Genomic DNA, 27,990 nt, shown 5'->3' with positions numbered 1-27,990 from the left:
CAGTGTCCTTTAGTAAACCAATAAGCAAAAATATTGCACTTATCACAGATTAAAGCCACATTGATGTAAATATTTATACACAAAGCATATGTTTGTAATGTTTTATCTACTAAAATCGTCTATGAACATGAATTGCCTTTGAGGTTTACGTATCCTCATCCAGTTTGTGTGTTTAATTGCTGATCAATGACAGCAGTAGTTGTGTATTTTGCATATTTCTGGATAAAATGTTTAAATTCTCACCGACCAGACTACCAAAATATCACATTAATGCCATTTATTTATTTTTCTTTAATACTCTGTTGTTATGATCCAATCTAGAGCAATCTGTTAGCATTATTGAAATATGTTCTCTGTTTTAAAAATTAATTATAAGTGCCAATTAGAGTTTGTACATTTCCATTACAAACACGTGCACACGAGAGAAAGCGCTTTGGCCATAAGCCCCGCCTCTTCTTTCATCTCAACCACACCTGCTTTAGAAAGCCCCGCCCACACGGCGACGGGCGCCTCCTATTTGTGCGTTAACATTCTGTGTGTGAACAGCCCACGATATTATTACTTATTTTACAATAAACGCTCGCGTTAGTAGTTTCAACTTTTATGATAACACAAGAAATGTTAAAAACTGTATTTTATTAGGCAAATAAAGACTAAATGTATAATTAATACACACTCTAGCCGTCTCTGGAGGCCACAAAGATACTCGCCGCCTCTTTCCGGTTCAGTTTTACCTCAACCAGAGCCATCGCTAGCCCCGCCCCTTGCAGACAGCGTAAGGTTCGGTTGCGCGCAGAGCTTTATATTCTAACCGCCGTAGGCTCCTCCTCCTTCCGCAGCGTCAAGTTCGTTTACGCGGCGAGCTTTATAGCAACCGTTGCCCTGAGCTGCAGCGCCATAGTCACCGTAGTCCTGGCGACTGTATCCCACCAACAATAACAACAACAACCTCCTCCTGTCCGCTCCATCCTTACCACCATCCTCATCCTCATCCTCACACTAGTCCAGGTGAATATTTCCATATTAACCGCTCGATTATATATAAGTGCACGGTTTAATCGCTGCATGATGCTTGTGGCTTTTTATTTCTATTTGCTGATTAGAGTGAAATGTACAGCTGTTGTGTATCGTGAAGGTTTAATCGGCGTCGATCTGCTGCTTCTTTCTCTCTTCTTCTGCTTCTATTGATGCGGCGCGTCCAGATGTTGCGCTTCTCGATCGCTTTTATTTGTTAAACACGAAGAGCAAACCACGTCTGTCGCGGTTAGAATGGTGTTTAAGAATAAATATGAGTATAACGACACGGGTTTGTGAGAGTTTAAGGCAGAAAACGGTGTTTTATTGAAGCGCAGCATCATCTCCTCACGAAGCAGGTGTTGCTAAGCGGCTAGCGTTAGCATCGTGAAGCGATTCTTCATTAGTTTGCGTTCGTGTTCGAAATCACAGCGTTTTGTGTTCATTTTCACGTGTTTATTCGCTAAATAACAAGCTTTGGTTGTAATAAACGCTTATATTTGGGTCATTTTTAACAGCTCGGTGATGTATTCTCATTAGCGTCATTTGTGATGAAACCGAATGAATTTTCTCTTCACCGAGATGTTGGTGTTTTTGTTTTCGACTGATGAATGTTCCTGGAGGATTTGAAGTGGGCTTTTGTGGGATATAATGCTGCATATGAAGATGATCTGTCTGTCTTCTATTGTTATAAAGCAGGAGTTACTCTTGCTAAGCTATTGGCCCTCAGTCTCTGTGGCCGTGTCTCAAAACCTAGTGTGCTGCCTACATAGGGCGCAGCGTATTTGGCCATCCATAAACTAAAACACTTGTGTGCTGGACCTGAACTGTCAAAGAGTAGTGGGCATCTCTAAGTAGGCAGCTCATTAGATCACAGGTTATTTGCACAGCTGTGTAAAATCCATCAGATTATAAGTTCATAGTCACATTAGTGTTGACATCACTTGTCGAATCAAACATGGCCTTTTGACATGATCAGTTGTAGTTTGTCCGGCTGCATAGTTTTATGCTTCTTGCATTAAATCAAAGTGGATAAAGGAAGAAACGCAGGGAAGGTCACGGGATTGAAGATCATGCTGCTGCTCAGTGTTGTCAGAATGGCTTGGTTCTGGATGGATGGTGTATTTATTATCAATTTTAATCAAAGACTCAGTCACAAGTATACAACATCATCTGTTTTCTAGTGCTGTCAAGCGATTAATCACATCCAAAATATTCATGCATTCATTACATATGTGTGTTGTGTATATTTATTATGTTTAAAATAAATACACACACATGCATTTTTATATTTAAGAAAAATATTATGCTTATATATTAAATATGTATATATAATATAAATGTGAATATTTTAAAAATATATACTGCATGTGTTTGTATTTATATATACATGATAAATATACACAGTACACACACATATATATTATGCAAACAAAAACTTTTATTTTGGATGCGAGCAATCACGGTTAATCGTTTAACAGCGCTACTGTTTTCATTTCAAGCCATAATTTGTGTCATTTCATCTTTTATTTTTTCCTGACGTTTGCAAAGGATGATGAAGATCTGTGGATGGTCTTTCTCAACGATGGTTTTTACTAGAAGCAAGCTTACAGGCTGCATTGACACCAACTAAACCTCTGCTGGAGATTGTTTCATGGCTCAGCAGAACTTGGCAGTTTGCATTAGTCTGTAAAGAGCGTGTCGGTTGTAGCAATGTTCATTTGTTGTCTCTTGGATGGATGCAGAAATGCGAGCGATCCTCACATGTTCGAGGCACATCGACTAAATCAATCGCTGAGGGTTTCCTTGAGTTGCATCAGGGTCCTCTGCGAGATGAAGTAGTGTCCCGCTTCCCCTGTTGTCTTCATTATAGGCCGAGGAACAGGTGTGTCATGAGATGCTGGAGAACACCTGACGTGCTCAGTGGAGAGGGGCAGCATGGGATATCGCTCCATCCAACCTGCTTCACTGACGCTCCACTAAAAATGCAACCTCTGATATTGTGGAAATGAATAGTGATTTTAGTGAAAGGAACTGTTTTGTGCTTAATGCATTTTCAGAATATTTTCTCTGAAAGCAAACAAAAGCAATCCAGCTAATGAAGTTAATCATGTTATTCCAGGTGTTCTCTGGTGTTTTAGGTCTATTTTCTGTCGTTGCCTTCCCACTGCTAGTCTGTTAATGGCCAAACCAAGAGGACAGGATGTCAGAAAGCACTAGTTATCAGCTCACGTTACCACTTATCTACAGTCAGGTGTAGAGTTGAAACGGGGCCGTGCCACCTGTCCGCAGTATCCTGTTGCCTTTCCAATCTCTTTAAGAGATACTGATTGAGTAAATAATTCACATCCATTTCATTTCAAGCTAAAACCCATTGAGGTTCATAACTCACAAGCGTGTGGGCGGATGCTGCACGGAAAAAAATCTTTCAGAGCTTCTACTTTTTTTTTTTTTAATTAAGATTAATCAAGTCTCTTTATTTTTTTATTTATTTTACTGTTTTTTTTATTTTTATTATTCAAACCACCCCTGACAATGCTAAATATACATCAGCTACTTAAATCACTTCAGATGTCTTTGTTTTAATGATTGTTACTGTATTCTGGACATTTTTGCTTCAAGCTCAATTGGCGCAGTGGATTCATTTTTTGGCTACACTCTTAAAAATAAAGGTTCCAAAAGAGGGGATTGCAATATAGAACCATTTTTGGTTCCCCTTTCAGTGAACAGGACCATTTTCATAATCTTTAATAATCTAAAGAACCTTCTTCCCCTTTTTGGTCAATGCAAAGATTCCATGGAAGTTCACAGAACCATCGATGCCAATGAAGAACCTTTATTTTTAAAAGTGCAGTGGGTTTTGTAATAGCCAGTTCCAATGCAGATGTCTTGATAAAGCCAGTACACTATTACAAATAAAGGTTCTTTATTGGCATTGATGGTTCTGTGAAGAATCATGGAATCTTTTAATTCTACAAAAGTTACTTTATAGTTTAAAAGGATCTTTAGGTTATTAAAATGCTCTTCACACTCAAAAAAGTTATTTTAATAACTGACCACTGAATGATTCTTTGAGGAACCCAAAATTGCATTGTTGCATAACCCCCTGTTGGAACTTTTGTTTTTATGAGTGTATGTACAATTTAATGATTCCAAATGAGACTCGGTCTCAAATTTCCCTGCCTGATATGTGTATGGCGTCCCAAAAGCGCATTTGACCCCTCGCACCGTGCCGGGGCAGATTCAGGGCTGTGGGGGTAGAGACAGCAAGTGTTGCCCTCCTCTTGGCCCTTTGTTACCCTTTGGCTTTTGAGGCTGCAGTTGCTCAGTGGAGCTCTGGGTTTAAGTGGCCCACAGGGGAGCGGATGAATGAGAGGAGGTGAAGTCAGCTGGGGCTCAGACAGGTGCCTGTTTATGCACGGCCACAGGGAGCAGGTGGGGTTACTGAAGACAATATAGAGCAGTGCTTCAAGATGCACATTTTTACATTGGACATCAAGTGCCAGAATCATTTAACAATAAACAAAAGTATATATAAAATCAAACAATGGAGAATATTATTTCCATGAACTGCGTAGACTGTAAACAAAACTAGAATTGTCTTTTTAGTTTCACACTGGCACATAGTTTGAGTATTTGATTTCTAAATGTCTTTAAATTTGATGTTTTTTGCTCTAAGCTGTCAGTAATTTGCTGTGCAAAATGCATAGTTGTTAATAAACAATTTAGTTTACAATTCTCACTATTAACTAGTTGCTTATTAGCATGGCCATTATTAATTAAAATATTGGCTGTTTATTAGTATTTATAAGGCACATATTCTGCATGACCATATGTGACCCTGGGCTACAAAACCAGTCATAAGGGTACATTTTCAGAAATTGAGATTTATACATCATCTGAAAGCTAGTCTTTCCATTGATGTATGGTTTGTTAGGATAGGACAATATTTGTCTGAGATACAACTATTTGAAAATCTGGAATCTGAGGGAGCAAAAAAATCTAAATATTGAGAAAATCTCCTTTAAAGTTGTTCAAATGAAGTTCTTAGCAATGCATATTACTAATCAAAAATGAAGTTTTGATATATTTACGGTAGGAAATTTACTAAATATCTTCATGGAACATGATCTTAATATCCTAATGATTTTTGGCATAAAAGAGAAATGTATAATTTTGATCCATACAGTGTATTGTTGGCTATTAATATAAATATACCTGTGTTACTCATGACTACTTTTGTGCTGCAGGGTCACATATTCTACATCCCGAATCCTACCCAATACCTAAACTTAACTACCTTGCTGACTATTAATAAGCAGCAAATTAGAAGTTTATTCAAGGAAAAGTCATAGTTAATGGGTTGTTAATAGTGAGAATTGGACCTTAAAATAAAGTGTGACCACAATTGTAATCCTTGTTGTGAGTAAATCTGTATTTAATGTAGTCTGGATGAGGGTATGTCACACAAACGGTCTCATAGGCCATAAACATCTGTCTCTGCGTCTGTCTAGTTTGTCAAGTGTCCAAGTGACAGATGCATGTGTGCTGAAATAACGCAGAGTTCGACTGGACAAAATTACTAACTGAAACACATTTATAGATATGTTTTATTAATTTATTTCACTAAGTGCACAAATGGATAGGCTAGCTGCAATGTTTGCATTTATCATATTTTCTTTCTTTGAATCTGATGCTATATAGATTACTGAAGGACACCAGAAAGTAATAAACTAGCAACTGTCGTCATTGTCATTTGTCACATTGCATTCAATATGTCTCTGATTTGCTAGCATATTATAAACAGGATGAGGGTTTTATGTGTTTACACTACAAATCCTCATCTGTTGTAGCATTTCGGAGGACATATTTGTAGCATTTACTTTATTTTAATTAGAATGTAATTCTGTTTAATGAGTGGTTCTGGTTAGGGGTGTGCGATATTGACAAAAAATGATATCAATATTTTCTAGGATTTTATCAATAACAATAATTAAATGATAGTTTGCTGAGTGTGTTATTGTGCTGGTATCTTAAGGACTACCGTGGACAGCTGAAACCTACATATTTTGATATTATTCATATTCTGTGTGACGGTCAGTTCACAGCAGTGATAGAAATGATCTTTTCCATTAAGTTTAAATAGATTTTTACCTTTTATGGACATTTTTACCTTTATAAAGCCATTTTTTTCTAAAAGTGTCATTTTTCGAGTCAAATTCTTACATTTAATCAGTGAATTAGTATAATAAGACATTTGGGCTTTTACCAAGCAAATTAAATCAGTATCAACTAAATTCATCTTTGCACTGCAGAGGAAACGCAGAAGCTGCGTCTGAAGTGGCATTTAGATGCCTTTACACACTGTTTAATGCAGAACATGAATGCATTTAACCTGCAGTTACACATGCAGAAATAATGTCTTGATATATTAAATGTAAAACGTTGAATACTGATATTTGAAATTATAAGAAAAAAAGAAAAGGATGTAACGGTATGAAAATTTCTTATCACGATTATAGTGACCAAAATGATCACGGTTATCAGTATTATCACGCTATTGTTAAAATGTGCTGAGATGCTCAAAAAGTACCGACACATAAATCACTTCAAGTTTTATACTTAAAAATCAACAAACAACAAATAAAATGACTTTTTGTTTGCATAATCACTAAAACAATAACATTACCAGTGATGTTGGGATTTTAAATGACATCTTGACTGACACCAGTTTAATAGCATGTTCAAATAAATAATGTAAATGTTCAAATAAAGCTTTGGAAAAACCTCACATTTCAGCCTTTAAATAAAGAAAAGGGTTGAGTCAAAATGATAATTGATTAATAAATGATTATATGCATTTCATCTGCTCCATAAATAATTCTACATAACTTATCTGAATTGTTTAAATGTGTAGAATCCCCATAAGCTTGTTTTTCATCAGGGCATGCAGATTCGGTCTGTTTTTGGCCAGACATGTAAATATAAGTCTCTGTAAATCCACTCTCTGACAGCAGGTGGCGCTTTATATGGAAATTTCCCATAAACTCTGTGGACAAATGAGTATTGTGATTAAGAACAGTAGAACACTTCCTTTAGGTATTACATGGAACTTCAGAACAGAACTTTCAGAGGTTCATTCATATAATTAATTAATTCATATATTCATTTTAAAACCTCCCAGGTTTCCGGCCTATTTTCACTCAAAACTAAACTACTCTGCGTGCTGAGACTGTTACTGAAAACTCTGCTTTATGCTGGACGGTATTTATTTATCGTGAGCTGTTCAAATCATGGTAATCGCATAGTTTTAATGATAATTAAAATATGAAACCGTAATACTAACCGTGAGGAATTTTATTATGATTTATCGTCAAACTGGTAATCGTTACATTCCTAATGAAAAGATACTTTAAATGTGAAGTTAAAACCGCCAGTAGGTGGCAGCCAGGTAAGATTTCACTCTATAGGCGCATTTTGTTTGTTTTTTTACGATATACTCAATGTCAAATCGCACATCGTTAAAACAACAATTACGATATTATCACAGATGATATATATCGCACACCCCTAGCTCTGTTAAAAACCAAAAACAATAATACGATTAAGACAAAGTCATCTAGTTTGGAGCCATAATAGTGCTGCATTATGTTTTAGGAGCAGTGGCAATAAAATAAAAATTATGGCAATCCAAACTGGCATAAAACGTTCGAATGTTATCTCGGAATAGTTTAAGTGTGTTCTGGATGAAGTCTGTTGACTCATTAGCGTGTGCATTGAAATGGCCGTGATTATGTGTGAGGCAGGAATGCTGGGTAATCAGACGTTTAGGGCTGAGGGGGAGGTGAACTGAACACAACACCACCTGCACCCTTCAGGTAAATAAGGAACAGAGGAAGAGGAGGTGGCAGGGAGCCTCTGGGGAGAGATGCTCGGCTGTCAGGAGGTACGAGGGTAATTAACCTGCAGAGACCTGATCATGGAAACTTGTGCGGCTAAGAAGCCTTGGGCTGCGTGTACGGTCGAGCGCCGCTGCTCAAACACGGCTTGTTTACATGCCACATTACGGCTCGCATGCAGTGGGAACAAGAAAAACCAATGCAAATACACATATTTTCTTACATTTATGGTTTCAGCAATACTGAATTCAGGAGGAACATTAGCAGCAAGCTGTTGCTTTTGAAATCTCATCGGCTTCAAGCGTGAGCGGAGAGAAACCTGCCGAGGCGATTAAATATTAACTTCATTTATTGCTTTGGGTACGAACAGCGATCTCCACTTATTGACCTGCCCAGAACACACAGATCCCGTCCACATCACCGCTGTGTGTTTGTGCAAGCAGAATCACACCCTGCAGAGGACAGGAAGTGACCCAAGACTGATTCAAATATATATATATCTTTCCTCAGGGTTTTTAAGTGTTAGTATGATGAGTCGTTTTAGTAGCTTTTGCAAGACAAGCATCACTAGCTATGTTTCCATCCACCTATTTTTATGTGCATTTTGGGATATCGCATAAACAAAAAGTTCTGGTTGGAAATGGCAAGATCTGCATAAATTCTAAAAATGCACAAAAAACTTATGCGCTCAACTAAGTAGGATAAATTTCTTATCCGGTAAGAAAACATGCACGTGAACTACAATGTAAACACTTTTACTGAATAAATTCCTTAATGCGCATCAAAAAAGACATGACTTTGTGATGGGACAGCGTAACTGGACCAACCAACGGACCGATCTCATCGCACTGCATCTGAAATGCTAGTTTTGTCATTCTAAAATGCTTGAGTAAAGTCTCGTCAAAGTGCTTCGTTATAATTAACTCCCAGAACTGTGTTCCCAAACAGGCTCCGAAAATAAGATAACATGACCGCGTTTCGTCTGCGCGCTCTGAAGCTCATAATTTATGGTATACAAAAATTATTATTATTATTATTTAGTCATTTAGCAGACACTTTTATCCAAAGCGACTTACAAATGAGGAGAATACAAGCAATCAATTGTAGTGTTAAAACAACTAAAAACAGATCCAAAACTAAAAGCTAAAACTTTATAAATACTACCTATACACATTTTAAAAATAAAGAAATTAAATGACAAATGCATACAACACAATTTCAAAACTTAACATTTAAATGAAAAAGCAAAAAAATAACTGATAATGATTCTAACATAACACTAAGCCAAACACGCAAAACAAAAACTACATGTGTGTGTATGTACAACCACACACACACACATACCATAGGTGACAAATAACCAGCCTCAAAAGAGAACTGAATTGAAAACAATTTTATTAAAATAATAATAATAATAACGACAGATTCATATCTTAATACATTTGTATCAATCTGTAACAAAACACCTACAGGGAACATGAGTTATATAGGCTAACTGAAGTAATAAGATGGAAATATATTCAAATCTTCTGATCTTTTCAGTGCAAACAATGTCTCAATGTAACAAAAAAACCTCCCGGGAACATAGGTTACATTTTGACTGAGTTTGAAGAAATAAAAATACAACTGAAGTTGCGCAATTAATGCAACAAATATTGCTTTATTGTAAAGTTTTATTCTAACAGTCAAAGTAATATTCAAAATGACGTTATTATTTCTCTCTCTCTCTCAGATTGTTTTCAGATTTCAGACTCATTAAATAAATCTCAGTCTCTCGGCTGCTTCAGATTAGCGTTCGGCAGCGCGTCAGAAACATGCCCTTCATATCATTGATACTAAAATGAATATAGCAAAACTCTTGCTCAATTCATATCCAATTAATATTCGATTATATGAAATGCAACTGCACGCGACAACTGCCGCGCTAAACTAAGCTTTTTTATACCCATCTAACAAAATACTCAATTAATTTAGCGGAACACACTTTCCTTATTTTTCCACAACAAATGGCCAAAATACACGAGACAGACCGAGACCAAACGTATATACAGTGCCTTCTCCTGCTGCAGCAACTTACATTTTTATTTGTGATATTTAGCGCAAGCTAACTCTTTCCCCGCTAGCGTTTTTGAAAAAAGTTACAAGCCACCGCCAGCGTTTTTGCTGATTTTCACTAAATTTTCATGGCCCCCAGAATATTTTGTTGTATGAATATCTGAACGTGCAATAAATCAAAATAAAGATCAGACCCTCTACATTCAAACTAAAACAATCTGTTTTATTCTAGCAGTAGATTACTTCCATCAGTATCCCAAAGCTTGCACAGGCTTTTTACATTTATGCATTTAGCAGACGCTTTTATCCAAAGCGACTTACATTGCATTCAAGTCACAGTTTTTACATTTTATCAGCTCTTGCTTTCCCTGGGAATCGAACCTATGACTTTGGCGTTGCTAGCGCCATGCTCTACTATTTGAGCTACAGGAAAGCTTTTTTTCTGGATCCACATTTGACTGTAACATCAGGCAGCTTTTATTTATATGCAGTTAATGTTGATGATCGCATTATTTTTCATATGCATATGCTTACATATGAGATCGCTCATATATGCATCTTCCTTGTCTGTGTTTTTGATCAGCATTTTCTAGACTCATTCAGGAGATGCGTAATAGCGCCCCCTAGCGTATAGCAGTTAAAACACCAGAAAGTGTTTCCCTTGTGTTTGGAAGGGAAAGAGTTAATCTGGAAGTGAGGATTTTGTTCTCTTCAGCTGGCTGGACGGAAACGGTGCTTTATTCTCAAATGTTTTATCTGATATTCCAATTTTTTGTGCATAAGTTTAATGGAAACACATTACTAGTGCTCAAACCTCTAGCGCTAAGTGTTAAAGTTAGGTGATGCATTTGTGAGTGATGGTGATTTCTTGTGTCCAAGGCGCCATGCAGACCCCAGAGGCAGGCGCTGACTCCACGTCCAACGTGCCCCTCCAGACCAGCGTGCCTGTGCAGCCTGCGGTCAGTGCCCAGCAGGTGGCGTCTCAGGTGCCAGTCCAGCAACAGGTGAGGCAGCCCAGACGAGTCTAAAAGCTATTACAGTTCAGCCAAAAATGAAAATCTGCTGAAAATGCGCTCACCCTCAGGCCTTCCAAGATTAGGATGAGTTTGTTTCTTCATCAGGTTTGTAGAAATGTGTCTGCATCAGTGTCTCAGCAATGGATGCTCTGCAGTGAATGGGTGCCGTCAGAATGAGAGTCCAAACATCTGATAAAAACATCACAATAATCCACACCACTCCAGTCCATCAGTTAACATCTGGAGAAGACCAAAGCTCAAACTAATCCATCAAGACATTTTTAACTTCAAACTGTTGCTTCCTGCTAAAATAAGAGTCCTGCATCCATAATAATTGTGGATAATTTTCAGCAAATTGTAATTTTTGGGTGAACTCTTCCTTTGAGGTGATGCTGTGGTAGATGGAGCTTCCTACATATCTCTATTGTATTAGCTAGCCAATAAACATTTGAGTTGAGAGTAATCCAGTTCACAAACGAATTAGCCATGCTTTTATTTTTTACTTGTATTTTAACTTCAAAAAAGGGCCAGAAAAAGTTTGGCTGAATTGTAATTATAAAAAAAAAAAGAAAAAAAAGTTGTGTTTCCACAGTTAATAACATCTGGTTTTACAGTCTTTTATATTTGTATTTTTTAAATATTTAATGTGCATTTATAACAGTACAGTTTGTGTTTTATAACTTTGGCATTAAATTGTATGAGTGTTTCTAATACGACAGCTGAAGATGGCAAATCTTTCTCTTTTTTTCCTCATTTGGAAATGATTTTTTTTTTTTTTGCTATTGGGGCAGATGGAAATGTAAAAACTATATTAGTTGTAGTACATTTACCATTAAAGAACTTTATCTAGCTATGACGACTTCAGCTTCTGAGAACCATGGAAATGTGAAAAAGGTTTTTTTTCTGTTTGGATCGTGATGAAAGCATAATAAATGTAATATACTGCCGTTTGCTTTACTATCATCTTGCGAAGCTGCTACTGAAACTGCTTATTTATATATTCTCCTGTCTTTATGGAGACGTGAGTCACTCTCGGTGTAATTGTGTTGTATGTTTCAGGCGCAGACTGTTCAACAGGTCCAGCATGTGTATCAAGCACAGGTGCAGTACGTTCAGGAGGAAAACAATGGCGTTTACACCAACGGAACCATGTGAGTGTGAATACGTACATGCTCCCTGATGTGATTTGTGAAATGCATGTCAGAGCCGTGGCTTTGTAATTAGCACACATGCTGATAAGTGCTTTAGGACTAAATTAAAATGGTGCAAAATGCAGAATTAGTCTCTCATACTGCCATATATATATAAAAAACAAGGGTTACATGTAGGGCTAAAAAACAAATAAAATCTCTTTGTTTTCCAAAACATTTGACTGATTCTCTTTTTTTAACTAGTCAACTTGTAAATGTAACAACAAGATTCAAGTAACTTTTTCTTTATTAACCCTCTAATTAAAGAAGATTCTGTTCCGAGTGCAGCACACATGAAGCTGTCAACATGATGTAAATGTTAAACAAATCACTTGTTAAATATCTTTGCAGAAAAGATGCATGAACTACAACTACATCTTGTACAGACTTGTCTTATACATGTTCAGAAATAATACGAGGAAAATGCTTTTAAAAAAATTCTCAAAAGTCAAGGTAATTCAAAATGAAAAACCTATAACACCAGTAGCCTATTATTAAATATAAATGTTCAGTCTGTCACCGTGATGCAAACATGAGATATCAGACATACAGTAGTAGTTCTGCACAGGTTTTTTATTCCATTGCACTGCTTTTCCGGTGTTTTTTCTGTGTAAACATGGATGCGTTTGACTTGCGCTCGCGTCTCATGCATGAAACGACTTTCTAAAAACACGCCGCTCAAGCTAAAAGAACTTCACTCCCATCTTCTTTCATTTTTTCCTATTTCACTGCCGCATCGCATCTTTATCAACACAGAATCGCATTGTGTGATATGAGCGCGTCACACATGAGCAGTTCATCACATGAATCATTCTTTTCTCTTTACGGTCATCATTGGCATATTGTCAAAGTGTCTAATTCTAACGTTTGATAACATTTCTATTCAAAATCGTGATTCCTTGATTTATAAAATTGTGGCAAAACATTAAACTCAAATTAATTGATAAAATATGAAAAACTGTCCAGCCCTAGTCACGTGATTGTGTTGAGTGGCAAACTGATTTAGTGCACTCTGTCCTGTCACTGAAACATGCTGCCTCTGAGAGACTCAAGCATCAGAGAATTGTTCAGCCACCTGGAAATGACCACAAGTATCAGTGAGTGGCCTGTGAAAGAGGGACGAGAGCACTCTGGGATCGTGTGCTTTTTACAGAAGAATCAAAAAAGCACTTCCAGACGTGTCACCTGAAACTCTCCTAAGTGCTTCTGTCTGCTTTCTCTCTCAGTAACATTTGGATCGCTCATATTTAGAAATTCACTCAGCAAGAGGCTAAGATCTTTTAAATTGGCTATTATAAATAAAATGTCATCAGCCGAATGGAGAAAGCACATATGAGCATGGCAATCAAAAGCAATGTTCTCTATAAAATAGTTATGCTTTGGTGATTTCTGTATCCATGGAAACAGCACTCTCACCTGAAGCTGAAAGGATGCTAACCTATCAAGACACGACTTATGTTTCTCAAGTCAATTAAAGAAACCGTGTGTGCTGATATAATTTTAAAATGTCAGAACTCATTTGAGTGAAAAGCCAGCTGGCAGCCGTATCTCAAGCACTTTTGTTTTCTCGGCAGACGGACGTATTCATACTCAGAACCGCAGCTGTACAACCAGAACAGCGGCGGGAACTACTTCGATACGCAGGGCAGCTCGGCTCAGGTGAGCACGGTGGTGAGCACTCACAGTATGGCCAACAACGGGAACGGCGCTCTGGCCATGGGGCTGTCAGGAGGCCAGATCATCAGCAGCTCAGGAGCGTATCTGATTGGAGGAAACTCCATGGATGGCTCCGCCCCTCACAGCGCGGCTCAGACCACTAGAGCCTCCCCCGCCACGGTGAGCTCCAATCACAGACGCACACGATTGAGTGTTCAAAAACACGCTGTACTTACTCTCATATGTGTCCCTGGAGCACAAAAGCAGTCATGAGTAACACAGGTATATTTGTAGCAATAGACAACAATACATTGTATGGATCAAAATTATACATTTCTCTTTTATGACAAAAATCATTAGGATATTAAGATCATGTTCCATGAAGATATTTTGTGGATTTTCTACCATAAATATCAAAACTTGTGCATATCTATAACAAAGGCATATCTGATTAGTAATATGCATTGCTAAGAACTTCATTTGAACAACTTTAAAGGAGATTTTCTCAATATTTAGATTTTTTTGCTCCCTCAGATTCCAGATTTTCAAATATTGTCCTATCATAACAAACCATACATCAATGGAAAGGTTATTTATTCAGCTTTCAATTATGTAAAAATCTCAATTTCACAAAAGTGACCTTTATGCTTGTAACAATTAAAGCCATAATTAATCTTTTTGTTTTTTTTTAATTAAAGGGTTAGTTCACCCAAAAATGAAAATTAGCCCATGAGTTACTCACCCTCAAGGCATCCTGGGTGTATATGACTTTCTTCTTTCAGACTAATCCAATTGGAGTTATATTCAATATTGTCCTTGCTCCTCCAAGCTTTAGAATGGCAGTGAATGGGTGTTTTTTCTCAACAGTCCAAAAGTAGTCAAATAAAGCAAATAATCCATCCATAATAAAACGTGCCTCACATGGCTCCAGGGGGTAAAGAAAAACCTCCTGTAGCAAATCGATGCGTTTTTGTAAGAAAAATATCCATATTTAAAACAATATAAACACTTTTCTCCCACTGCCGCTAACTGTTGCACACAGAAGCCGTTCCAGCGGATTAGATCTTTTAATGGAGAATGTGAAATAAACAACCTCATTTTTGAAAATTAGCTCATTGTTCATTTGACTCATTTTGCCAGCACAGGTCACAGGTATATGCCGTTACGTATTAAAGTAAATCAACATATTTTGTGATAATGGGTCTATTCCAAAATGCTGTGGTCTTTCTGCTACTACACTCTTAAAAATAAAGGTTCCAAAATTGGGGTTTTACCGTGATGCCGTAGAAGAACCATTTCTATTTCCCAAAGAACCTTTCAGTGATCAGTTCTTAAACAAACCTTTTTTTCTTTATGCGAAGAACATTTTAATGATCTAAAGAATCTTTTTCCACTATAAAGACCTTTCGTCCAAAGAAAAGTTTCCATGGATCTTAAAGGTTCTTCATGGAACCATCAATGTCAATGTTTTAGAGTGGTCCATTGCATAGATTATTAAAATGCTCTTCACACTCAGTCCATGGGGTGTTCAGTTTTCTTCCTAGAACCTTAAGCAACATATTAAAAGAACTGCATGCATATATATTACATAAAATGTCTAATTTTTAATTCGATTGGACGGTTTATTAATTGTTTACTTTTCAGTGTGTATAAATAAACAAACGCAGTGCATATGCACAACCAGGCAGCATATTTGATAAACACATCTACCTTTTAGAGAAGCCTTTACATCAGCGACACTTATGTGAGGTCTTAAAATATCCCCTATGTAGGCAGCTCATTAGGGTTTGGAACGGAGCCAGCGTGTCTACAACAGATTTACTTTAAAAACAAAGGGTAGTTTAGTTGTTGAGCATCATTAAAGGGTATCTTTGACGATTTTCAGCCAGCTTTGTGTTGTTGCACTGTCACAAATGTGTAAATGAACAAAGATGGTCAATGTAATGTTGCTCGTGGAAAACGTTCTTAGATGACCTTGGACTGTTTATAAACGCTATGCTCAGTTCTTGACCGTTATGACTATATCTGCGGTGCTGGGCTGTTGCGTGTGGTTTTGGTGGCTGGGATACTTTAGTCGGGTCTATTTCTGCTGCTCATCTCTGGTGTCAGTACAGCTCTCTGTCGCTTTATTTGATTTACTTTCCCCCCTTTTTGTTTTTGTTGTCCTTTATTCTTTTGCTCTTTGGTCTATCAGATTGAAATGGCGATTGAGACGCTCCAAAAGTCTGAAGGTTTGTCCAGTCAGAGAAGTTCGCTGCTCAACAGTCATGTAAGTTGTAAACAGGACCACCATGCACAGCTTTGCTTTGCACGATCTGCTCTCTCTCTCTCTCTGGCTTTCTCTCTTTCCTACACTGTGCCATTCAAGAGAGTCACATTATCAATTCGGAACATTTATTTGCATTCTTCACATTTAAAAAAAATAAAGTAAATGTTTATTCCAGACTTTTTAAATGGCACTGTATTTATTAGGATATGCAAAGTTTATCTGTATTGTTCTTCCATGTATATACGTTCAGCATTTGTAATATTAACTGCTTTACTGGTGCAGGACAAGATGTTTAGGTTATCCACCTTTTTCCTGTGCCCCATGATGCTTTGCACAAATTATGAGAGTAACTTCCATTTAAACTCTTCAAGGTTCGCTCTATGAACGCAACTAAGCATTTTCAAAAACTGGGTACAATTTATTATGTATATATAAATGCACACTCATACAGTATATATTTTGAAAGTATTTACATGTATATGTTTATATTCATACAATATAAATTATATGAATATAAACATACATGTAAATATATTTAATAAACAATTTGTCTTAAAAATTATACATGCATGTGTATTTATATATGCACACACATTATGTAAACAAACTTATTTTGGATTAGTTTAATCAGGATTAATCGTTTGACGGCACTAATCACATAACGCAACATTTTTCTCCTGACTTCTGAAAATAGAAAATGAATGAAAATGTACAGCCCATTCAGTCAAAATGACATAAGGATTGTTTGTAGCGCAATCTTATGATTTGAAATGACTTGTTACAGTGTTTTTGAGTGGAACTTCCCCGAACCCGAAGTGCCTCCCATATTTTAAAACACAGTAGGCTCGTTAGGAAAAAGGTGGATCGCTCCATTGTCATTCCAAATCTGTGACTTTCTTTCTTCCATAGAACACAAGATGCTATTTTTTTTTAAGAAATGTGAAGTTTATCTGATGAATTCAGCTGTTCTCCACAGCTGCAATGGCTCCTGGATAATTACGAGACAGCGGAGGGCGTGAGTCTGCCCCGCTCCACCCTCTACAATCACTACCTGCGCCACTGTCAGGAGCAGAAACTGGACCCTGTCAATGCTGCGTCTTTCGGGAAGCTCATCCGCTCCATCTTCATGGGGCTGCGCACCCGCCGCTTGGGCACCCGGTAAAATCCTCTGATTGACACCTGCTCAGTTCTAGGGGTGTATCGGTTCACAAAATATTTCTGTTTTAAACCATGAAGGCGAGCCAATGTGCAAACTTTGCATAAGAGTTGTGCCGTGAACGTCTTTATCTCAATCAGTTCACTATAAGCAGAAAGTGAAGGTAAAGACGAGATGGAGTAATGATGAAGCTTTCGGCATCAGACGCTGCATATTCACACTTCAACATACGCCGATAACAGTATATAGCTGTTTTAATTTATTCCCTTAATAATAAATTATTATTATTGTGGCCTGTATATAGTGGAAAAATGAGAAGAAACGTATTTCATGTTAAACAGATTGTTTTGCTTGAAATAAGCTCTTTATTTCATTAATTTTTATTGATGACTGCAGTGTTAATTTTAATTATAGGCCTATAATTCATTGTATAATAGACCTGTTATATTAAAACATTTTAATTGAGGAGTAAATAGACTAATCTTGTTATCCTCGCAGCGCATCAGTTATGCTGTAATATTGCTGGGCAAATTAATTCAATAATAAAAGTAACTTCATAATAATAGGCCTAATAAAAATAAGAACGTTACAGGCCTACATTAATTGGAAATGCCAAATCCTCTTAATATTGCCAATGATTTATGTTTTTGCCAATATCTCTGGCTATCGTTGCCTGTTAAGTCGTTTTGGCTGCCTTGTTGAGTGCAGTGGCACTGAGAACATTATATTTCACACACTTTAAGCTCTTTTATTTTCCATATGTAATAGGATTAGTCCAACGACTCGTTCGGTTTGTAATGCGTACTGAACCGAAAGCCTCGTACCGAACGGTTCAATATGAATACGTGTATCGTGACACCCCTACTCAGTCCTGTACTCTCTCCACAGCTGCATTTATTCACAGCAGTCTCATTCTCTCACCTTGATTTTAGAGGGAACTCTAAGTATCACTATTATGGGATTCGCGTGAAGCCGGACTCTCCTCTCAACCGGTTGCAGGAGGACATGCAGTACATGGCGTTAAGACAGCAGCCCGTCCAACAGAAGCAGAGGTACAATCGTCTCTGTCAAACCGCACGAAAGAGACCTGTTCTCACGTGTATCCCGTATGGTAGTAGTATTCCCAACAGAAGAGCATGGTGCTAGCAACACAGATGGGTTCAATTCCCAGCAAATGCATGAACTGATCAAATGTATACCTTAAATGCAATGCAAGTCGCTTTGGATAAAAGCATCTGCTAATTGCATAAATGTTTTCCACCAAGTGGAAAGAATCGTGGAATCCAGTTTGCATAATTTTGGACGGGAAAATCAAAAGTAGTTCAGTAAACTTGAATCAAAACACGATAAGAACTGGTGTCTGTTGACTTATTTTCTAGTATAAATATCTAAAGGTTCTTGAATCACGATGCATTTACTTGACAAGTAAAATGATTTAAGATATTAAGTCTTGTTTTCTAAAAATGTCAATTTTGTTAAAAAAAGAATCTTAATTCAAAGGCTAAACGAGAATTTTTCTTGGCCCACAGGCAAATATTTTTGCTTGTTTTAAGCAAAAACTAACAAGATTGTGATTTTTTTTTTTTTTTTTTTTTTGAAAACAAGACTTAATATCTTAAATCATTTTACTTACTAGAAACCTAAAGATTTTCACAGCATCCCGTCAAAATAAAAGTTTTGTTTAACTTGAAGAATGAATGATAGTACTACTACTATAAAACTATATTTCTAAAGAAATATTTACCAGTTACCAATTTATTTATAACATCAATTAACTATGCTTTTGATTATTGATAGTTAATGAAACCATTAAAAAAAAAAAATAATAATTAATGGAAAACAGAATTTGGTCAAAAAACAGATTTTGAGGAAAAAATAAAACTTCTAAGGGTCTTAAATTTTATTTTTGTTATACTTTTATTAAATTGCTGTTTAATATTGTAGGTTGCATGATTTCAGTTAATTAGACAAGTTTTTTATTAAATACAATTTAAACATTAAAACGGAATTTGGGAAAAAAATAAAACAGATTTCATAGGGCCCTATAAATGTAAATGTAGCGCCTGTGTAAAATTTGTTGCAGTCCATTTCAGTTATGAAGGTAACTCATTTTGTTTTGGAGCAGGGCTCAATCTCTTGTTGTCTCTTCTCTAGATTCAAGCCAGTACAGAAGATGGACGGCATTGCAGGGGATAACTTCTCCACCGGGGGGCAACACACACCCAGCGCTGCAGAGCAGACGTTCATCGCTCAGAGCCAGCATCATCAGCAGTTCCTCGGTAAACATCACGGGAGACGGTTAGCGCACATTCGTGTTTTAGAAGAACTTCTCTGAATTTCTCCATATGCTGTATTAGATGGGACCAGAGCTCTGCCAGAGTTTGTTGAACTTGACCTCGGAGAGCCTGTGGATGGCGTCGGACCCGAGGACATCAAAGCCCTTCAGACGCTGTACAGAGAGCACTGCGAGGTCAGTCGTTACGCTGCAATAGACCTTTATCACAGTCCGCGTGTCGTCATATCCGGCTCCCATTAGTAGCGTAAAGGATTTTCCACCTGCATTATTATCAATAGACAGACGCCAATTTTGCGAAGAAAATTAAACTAATTTAGTTGGACTTAGCAATAAACGTCAATATTTGAAACTGTTTATATATGCTGATGCTCTACCATGTACATTGCCCAAAATTATTCTCTTACTTGCGTTTTCTAGTAGAAATTAGGGGTGGCTTGATACCACTTTTTCAGAACCGATACCGATACCAAAAATTCTGAGTATCTGCCGATACCGATATGATACCTGGGCAGTTTAAAAAAAAATCAGTGTTGAATTTTTAGACCTCACGCGTGTTGACCAGATCATGACTTCTTTGTGTGTTACACACAATCTACTAAATATAGACAACTTTATCGTAAAGAAAAACTAAATGAACGCATATAATTATAATATATGACAAAAATACTATTATAAACTAGCTTAGTGGATAATTCAGTATAGCAAAAGTTACTCTAGAAAAATCATGAGTGCACAATTTTATAAAATCTAAAATTAGTGGGAAAAACACATTATTTTACAAAAAATTAAAATAAAACATAAGCGTAGGACTAAATCTAAAATGATAATGTAAAATGATATACATTGCTCTTTGTATTGTTTTAAAATACATTCATGAAAAACAAGTAATATTTATATGTAAATATACTGTAAAATTAAAAGATATTTATTTTAAATGTATAGCACAGTAATGCGGCAGAAACATATGATAGATAAGACGAACAAGAAAGGCTATTAATAATCTTTCATTGTGCAAAAGTATTATGATACGAAAGGCTCCAAATACTGTTGCGCTTGAAGCAACACGGGGTCTCCGCTCGCAACGATCCGCAAGAAAGGTTCAAAGCACAAAGTGAAGGGATATTGATGTGTAGTGTGTTAAATCTGTGCGATAGTTTGAGCCTTTTCTTTTAACAGTTTTAAATCTGTTACTGTGCTCGTTAAGAACATCGAGCTCTCTAGTCCAGTGTTGTGATCGAACAGACCCAACACGATTTTGAAAACAGCACGAAGATAAAGTCCTGCAAGTCCTTTTATCTTTATTTACAGATCAAGTGTAATATTAGGAACATTTAATAATCTTGCAGAGAGTTTCATCGTCTTGACTCTAGTAACCGAATGTGACACGCAGTTTGAGCGCTGAATGGAGGATGACAGACAGCCGCAGCGGAGAGAAGAGTTTACGTCAACTTGAATTTAATATTCATCTGTACCTGACAATTAAACTATGTAACGGCTTCAGAAATATAGTGCACGAAAACTTTATGCTGTTTTATAATGGGTTTGTGGCTTTTGTGGGTCTTAACAATAACACAATAGTATACGCACAATATCATATTTGGATCGGTCTCGTCTGACCGATACCCCGATCCGCAGAAAATGCACCCCTAGTAGAAATATCTAAACATTCTTGAATCAAGATGCATTTACTTGACAAGTAAAATTAAGATATTAAGTCTTGTTTTCTTAAAAAAAAAAATTATCAATTTTGTTAGTTTTTCCTTAAAACAAGCAAAAATATCTGCCAATGGGGCAAAAAAAATCAATTCAAAGGCTAAACAAGATTATGTTTCTTGCCCCATTGGCAGATATTTTTACTTGTTTTAAGGAAAAACTAACAATTTTTTTTATTTTATTTTTACACAAAACAAGACATATCATCTTAAGTCATATTACTTGTTCAGTAAATTCATCTTCATTCAAGAATGGTTAGATATTGATACTAGAAAACAAGACAAATATACTAAGAGAATAATTTTCCATGTGCAGTGGAAGTTTTTTACGCTACTATTAGAAACTTCCGCTCTTTGAAAGTAGAAGTGTGATAAAGGCCTATTCTCAGCTCACTGAGTTCAAGTTTAAAGTTGTACTCACCATTTTCACACGCAGGCCATTTTGGACGTAGTGGTGAACCTTCAGTTCAATCTAATCGAGAACCTGTGGCAGACTTTCTGGCGCTATTCTCCATCCAGCTCCATAGAGGGCATCACCATCACTGAAAACAGGTGTGTTACTCTTCTTACCCACCTCTTGGGTGCTTCATCCAGTTTATTAGATTAAACAAGTAATATTAAAATATGATTCTTTTTGATTCAGTGGCATGAGCGAGATCGAGGGCCGCCTGCCGAGGACCAGACTGATTCTGCTCTGCCGAAACGAGGCGGTGCTAAAGTGGATGAACACCTGTGATCACCTGATGCATCAAGCCCTCGTGGAGATCCTCATCCCTGATGTTCTGAGACCCATTCCTAGTGAGTCTTTCTTCATAGTCATAGCCTCAAAAGGCACTGATCATTGTGGATCATCATGACACACTTCTCTCCAGATACTACACTGCAAAAAATTCTTCCCTTACTTAGTATTTTTGTCTTGTTTTCTAGTATAAACATCTAAACATTCTTGAATCAAGATGAATTTACTGAACAAGTAAAATGACTTAAGATATTATGTCTTGTTTTCTTTAAAAAAAAAAAACAAAAGTTAGTTTTTCCTTAAAACGAGCAAAAATCATCTTGTTTAGCCTTTCAATTAAGATTATTTTTCTTACCCCACTGGCAGAGATTGTTGCTTGAATTAATTTTTCAGTGAACATTTATCTGAAATTAATATCCTGTACCTAAATTGGGACATTCACAGCCAAAAAAAATAAAAAGATCAGCATTCATCTGAAATAAAAAGCTTTTGTAACTAGACCAGTAACATTATACACTATAACAGTATTATTTATTTATTTTTTTCCCAGGGGAAAATTATAGAAATTAATACTTTTATTTTTATTATAATATGCTTTAAATTTAACAAAAGTAATGATAAAGACATTTATAATGTTACAAAAAAAATCTCTAATGCTGTTCTGCTGAACTTTATTTATTAAAGAAACCTGAAACAATTCTACTCAGCTGTTTTCAACATAATAATAATAATAATAATAGTTTTTTGAGCATAATATCAGCATATTAGAATGATTTCTGAAGGATCATGTGACACTGAAGACTGGAATAATGATGCTGAAAATACAGCTGCAGATCACAGAAATAAATTACATTTTAAAATATATTCAAATAGAAAAGTTATTTTAAATAGTAAAAATATTTCAACCTTTTACTGCTGTACTTTGGATCAAATAAATGCAGGCTTGCTGAGCAGAGGAGAAATATTTTTAAAACATTAATATCTTACTGTTCTGGTAGTGTATCTTGCCTGTCCTCTGTTCAGTGTAAATCTAAATCTCCATCTGTGTTCGACAGGTGCCTTGACTCAAGCCATCCGTAATTTTGCCAAAAGCCTTGAGGGCTGGCTCACCAACGCCATGAGCAGCATTCCCCAGAGAATGATCCAGACCAAGGTAAGATGGTTACCAGTTGTTTTATCTAGACAAGTTGATAATGAAAGCCTCTGTCTGCTGTAGAAATCCCAATCTCAAAAAGGTCATCCTCTTTTGCACAGGTTTCCGCTGTTAGTGCCTTTGCTCAGACCCTCCGCAGATACACGTCTCTGAATCATCTGGCGCAGGCGGCCCGTGCCGTCCTGCAGAACACCTCCCAGATCAACCAGATGCTCAACGATCTCAACCGCGTTGACTTTGCCAATGTGCAGGTATGGTTTACGCTTCGTGGCATCTATTCTTGACCTAGAAAGCTGGCCTTTTGTTCCATAGTTTTGAACATGCACTCTTTTATAAAGGCTGGAATACACAACACAACTTTTAAAATCTGAATAGCCTGTAAAACACTAGGCACCACACACTTGCTGACTTTGGAAATGGTAAATTCCAAGTATGGATTATCTAGTAAAAAAGTAATATATTTAAAATACATTTATTTCATGCTAAGTATAGTTTAGTATAGTAAGTATTAACATATGTGACCCTGGACCACAAAACCAGTAATAAGGGTCTTTTTTTTTTTTTTTTTAGGATAGAACAATATTTGAAAATCTGGAATCTGAGGAAGCAAAAAAAAATCTAAATATTGAGAAAATCACCTTTAAAGTTGTTCAAATGAAGTTCTTAGCAATGCATATTACTAATCAAATTAAGTTTTGATATATTTACGGTAGGAAATTTACAAAATATCTTCATGGAACATGATCTTAATATCCTAATGATTTTTGTCATAAAAGAGAAATGTATAATTTTGATCCATACAATGTATTGTTGTCTATTGCTACAGATATACCTGTGTTACTGATGACGGCTTCTGTGCTGCAGGGACACATATTTACTGACATATCGCTCAAGAATTACTGATACAACAAATAGAATTAAACGTTATTTGGAGTTCTACTTGTGCACAATGAAAATGTCTTAATATTAAGCCTAAAATGTGTTTTAATGTCACAAATGAATGAGGATTGTATGATCTTTGAATAATATCAGTCTTTAAATGCAAGATATTAAAAATGTACCTGAAGTATACTTGCAATAGTTTCACTTTAGCACAACCAAATATACTTCAGTATATCTTTAGTTGGACTTGAGGGCTACTTCCTCACAACTAAAGTGCATCAAGTACAAAATTAGTAGTTCTAATTTAGCAGACGGTTAACTGCACCAGTTTATTATACTAAAAGTACAATTTCAGGGTGTTTTTATAAAGTATTTGTAGTATGCTTGTATCTGAAATACATTTGAGTATATTTATTTTTCACTAGGGTTACGTCCACCTCGTTTCTAAGAGATGCACGACAAATGAAAACAATGTGTTTTAAAATTAGCTCAAAATTTCAAGCAGGTTTGAGTCTTTGCCCATCATGCACTACGCAGTTTTCTGTGAAATCTGTCAACTGTTGACTACCCAAAATCTGCAGACTGGATCTGACTTTTGTCAAACTATCACCAACTAGCCGGAGCAAGAATCTGTGCAAAATTTGTGTAGCCTGTTCCAGCCTTACAATGTGAATTAGAAGATCCATTGTAGTGTTGTAATTCTGACTTGCTGTTGATGACGTGCAGGAGCAGGCCTCGTGGGTGTGCCAGTGTGAAGAGGGCGTAGTTCAACGCCTTGAGCAGGATTTCAAGGCCACCCTCCAGCAGCAGAGCTCCTTGGAGCAGTGGGCCGCTTGGCTGGACAACGTGGTCACTCAAATACTCAAGCCGTACGAGGATAAACCCACCCTCCCCAAAGCTGCACGCCAGTTCCTGCTCAAGTGGTCCTTCTACAGGCAAGACATTTAGGCTGTTTTCACACTTGGTTCGATTGTTTGGATTGAAAACATGCTGGGATCTCCATGATCCCACCAACCAAATGAACCAATCTTACTGAAGTCCGCACCAGAATATCTCCTACACACATAAAGGATTGGTTCACTTCCAGAAGTTTGATTGATTGCAAAATGTAAAAAAAAAAAAAAAGGCTAGTGAAGTTTGTACATTTTAAAAAGTTAAATTATTCTATCTAATGCACTTTGAGAGTTCAAAATTAAGAGCTGCAACCCATGTTTCTTAACTAAGAAAACAAGTCAGAAAAAGTCAGTGAATTGACTTGTAGCTGAACTTGAGACTCAACTCTCTTTTTATTTGTGATCTACTGTCGGAGTCTAAATTACATTCACACTGCTGTTTTAGGAAGACAAACAAATCAGAATGGAATAACAACAATGACAGTAATAGCCATATAAAACAATTGCTCTGTAAAATAAATGAATATTTCATAGATATATTATTTTTGCTTTAACCTACAGTAGGGAAATTACAATACTACTTTCCTAATTTCTACACTTAGAGAGATATTGTGAGTTTGGACTGCATTTAAACCGCTCGCTGTCAGTAATTCATGCTGTACTTTAAGCTTTTATTTTGAAGGAAACTCCAGCTTCAGAGAAAACAAAAACCCGTCTCACTACAAATCTAGTGAAACGCTGTAATCATCTGCAGCTGAAATAAAGCAGAACTTTGTTCCCAAACGTGTGCTAAACTCCCAGCAGTGACTGCATTCATTCATTCTGAGACGCAGAAAACACCGGATCAGCAGCTGATCGTCTGAACCAAGTGCAGCTTCGCTTTAAAACACTCAGACACACTTGAAGAAGAGACGCTTTGAGTTCGTTTGACAGATAATGACCCAAAACACCACTTTAAACACCTTTTAGAATAAGAAGTTTAAATATTTTAAAAACTACACCTTTTGCTTGAAAGACTTGTCGTTTCATATCGTCATGTGACCACGATAATATTCAGACAGTTTTGCTATCGTTCATTGAAACTGCGTTGTTTAAAGCTATATGGAGAAAAATCCTGGCATGTTTTCCTCGATAAACCTTACTTTCTTTTCGACTGAAGACTTGTATTCTGGAACTAATACTTTAAGAGCGAAGTGTCAACTCTATTTTTTACTTGCATGTTTTGTGGGACTCTTGCAGCTCTATGGTCATCAGAGATTTGACCCTTCGCAGCGCTGCGAGTTTCGGCTCTTTCCACTTGATCCGGCTGCTGTACGACGAGTACATGTTCTATCTGGTGGAACACCGCGTCGCTCAAGCGACGGGAGAGACGCCCATCGGAGTTATGGGAGAGGTAAAGACGGTGCTGTTTGTGGAGCTCAGCATGAGCTGTAAAGTGCCATGAAGTCGGGCTTTCTCTCTAATTGCCATTTCTTTGTGCTGCTCCATCTATCACAGTTTCAGGACCTGAATACCATGTCACCTGCCAACATCGACAAAGGTAAGCTCAGACTGCAAGCTGAGACCTCATTACACCCAGAGTTACATAATTACAGTCCAGACTAACAAGCCCAGCCACTTTAGACCAGTAGGGGATTTGTTGCTTTCCTTTGAGAGACGAGATTGCTGGATGAGCCATTGCTGTACGAACGCTGTACTCCTCCATCATAAGGCAATTTTTGGTATATCGGCATTCATCATCATCACATTATGTTTTCCTTTTTGGCTAACATCACCAATCCCTCTTAATTTCTGTTAAACTTATGTGATTCTGACTAATAGAGACCATGCTGGTGGGCCATTGTAGAATAGGTTGTCCATTTTTATCTTTATAGCTAAAATAAAAAAATATATACATTTTTAAACATTTTGTATAAAGGGATAGTTCACCAAAAAAAGATTATTACTTTATAATTTACTCACTCTTTTGGTGTTCTAATGCCGTATGCCCTTCTTTTTCGGACCACAAAAGGAGATTTAAAAACAAAAAAAAGTCCTGCATGCGCTCATCCCAAAAAATTATACTCTTATAATAATAATCAGAAATATTTCTTGAGCAGCAAATCCGTATATTATTATGATTTCTGAAGATCATGTGACACTGAAGACTGGAGTAATGATGCTGAAAATACAGCTGCAGATCACAGAAATAAATTACATTTCAACAGATATTTACATAGAAAACAGTTATTTTTATGTTTTTGCTGTACTTTGGATATTTGGATATTTGCAAATAAATGCAGGCTTGGTGAGCAGAAGAGAATTCTTTAAAAAAAACAAAAAAAAAAAAAACTTACAAATCTTACTGTTCAGAAACTTTTGACTGGTAGTGTACGGACAAGCAAGCGTGGGACATTGTTTTAAATATAAAAATCATTTTGTAGTCCGAAAAAATGTGGGAATAGGGCATTAGAACAACAAAAGGGTCAGTAAACCTAATTTTCATTTTTAGGCGAACTATCCCAAAAATGAAAAATTACACTATTGAAGTGAAATGGGTTGCGAATGACATTCTGCTTCTTTCTGATGTCTGCTAGACGAGGTGAGCGAGATGGACAGCGATTTGGACGAGGAGATGGAGGAGTCAGACGAGCCTCTGGCCAAGCGGGAGAAAGCGGAGACGGAGGTCATCCAGGTGCTGCAGGTGGGAGCCATGGAGGACGGCAGCAGCGCGGTGGTGGGCGTAGTTCAACCCAACATGCTCAGCTCTTTGCCCCCGACCGCCGGCAATCACACCGAGCACATCCTCAGCTCGACCGCAACCAGCACCATCCGCCACTGCGGCAGCGTGGGAAACACGTACGCCTCGGTCTGAAACGCCGTCCTCTCTCTCTTATCCCCATCTGTGCTTTCACTACCATCCGTCTCCAAAACGTCTGTTCTTATCCTTAGCTGAAACGGATCTCCAGTGGGATCATCCGCAAAGCTCTAGTAAATCAACTTTAGGATGTGATGAGATGCTGATTGTAAAGTTTAAAGCCCTAATATTCCCAGGTGAAAAAAGTGCGCTTCCATAATATA

The 27,990-nt window shown here is 37.0% G+C and overlaps 1 protein-coding gene across 1 annotated transcript; it reads left to right on the top strand.

Moving 5' to 3' along the window:
- Positions 1-855: 855 nt before the first annotated feature.
- Positions 856-27,784, top strand: LOC306865557 (transcription factor RFX3-like; the record flags this gene model as incomplete). Its single annotated transcript, XM_079410242.1, has 17 exons — positions 856-1,008; positions 10,848-10,981; positions 12,044-12,135; positions 13,749-14,010; positions 16,025-16,099; positions 17,076-17,257; positions 18,188-18,307; positions 19,410-19,534; positions 19,613-19,725; positions 21,700-21,815; positions 21,907-22,061; positions 23,058-23,155; positions 23,257-23,406; positions 24,764-24,972; positions 26,170-26,323; positions 26,428-26,470; positions 27,507-27,784. The coding sequence occupies exons 2-17, from the start codon at positions 10,853-10,855 to the stop codon at positions 27,782-27,784; spliced, it is 2,301 nt and encodes a 766-aa protein (XP_079266368.1). The 5' UTR covers positions 856-1,008; positions 10,848-10,852.
- Between the last annotated feature and the right edge of the window lie 206 nt (positions 27,785-27,990).

Source organism: Barbus barbus (assembly GCF_936440315.1).
Source record: "Barbus barbus genome assembly, chromosome: 47".
Lineage (NCBI taxonomy): Eukaryota > Metazoa > Chordata > Actinopteri > Cypriniformes > Cyprinidae > Barbus > Barbus barbus.
Note: the sequence above shows the minus strand (reverse complement) of the source record. Positions and strands in the feature narration are given on the sequence as shown.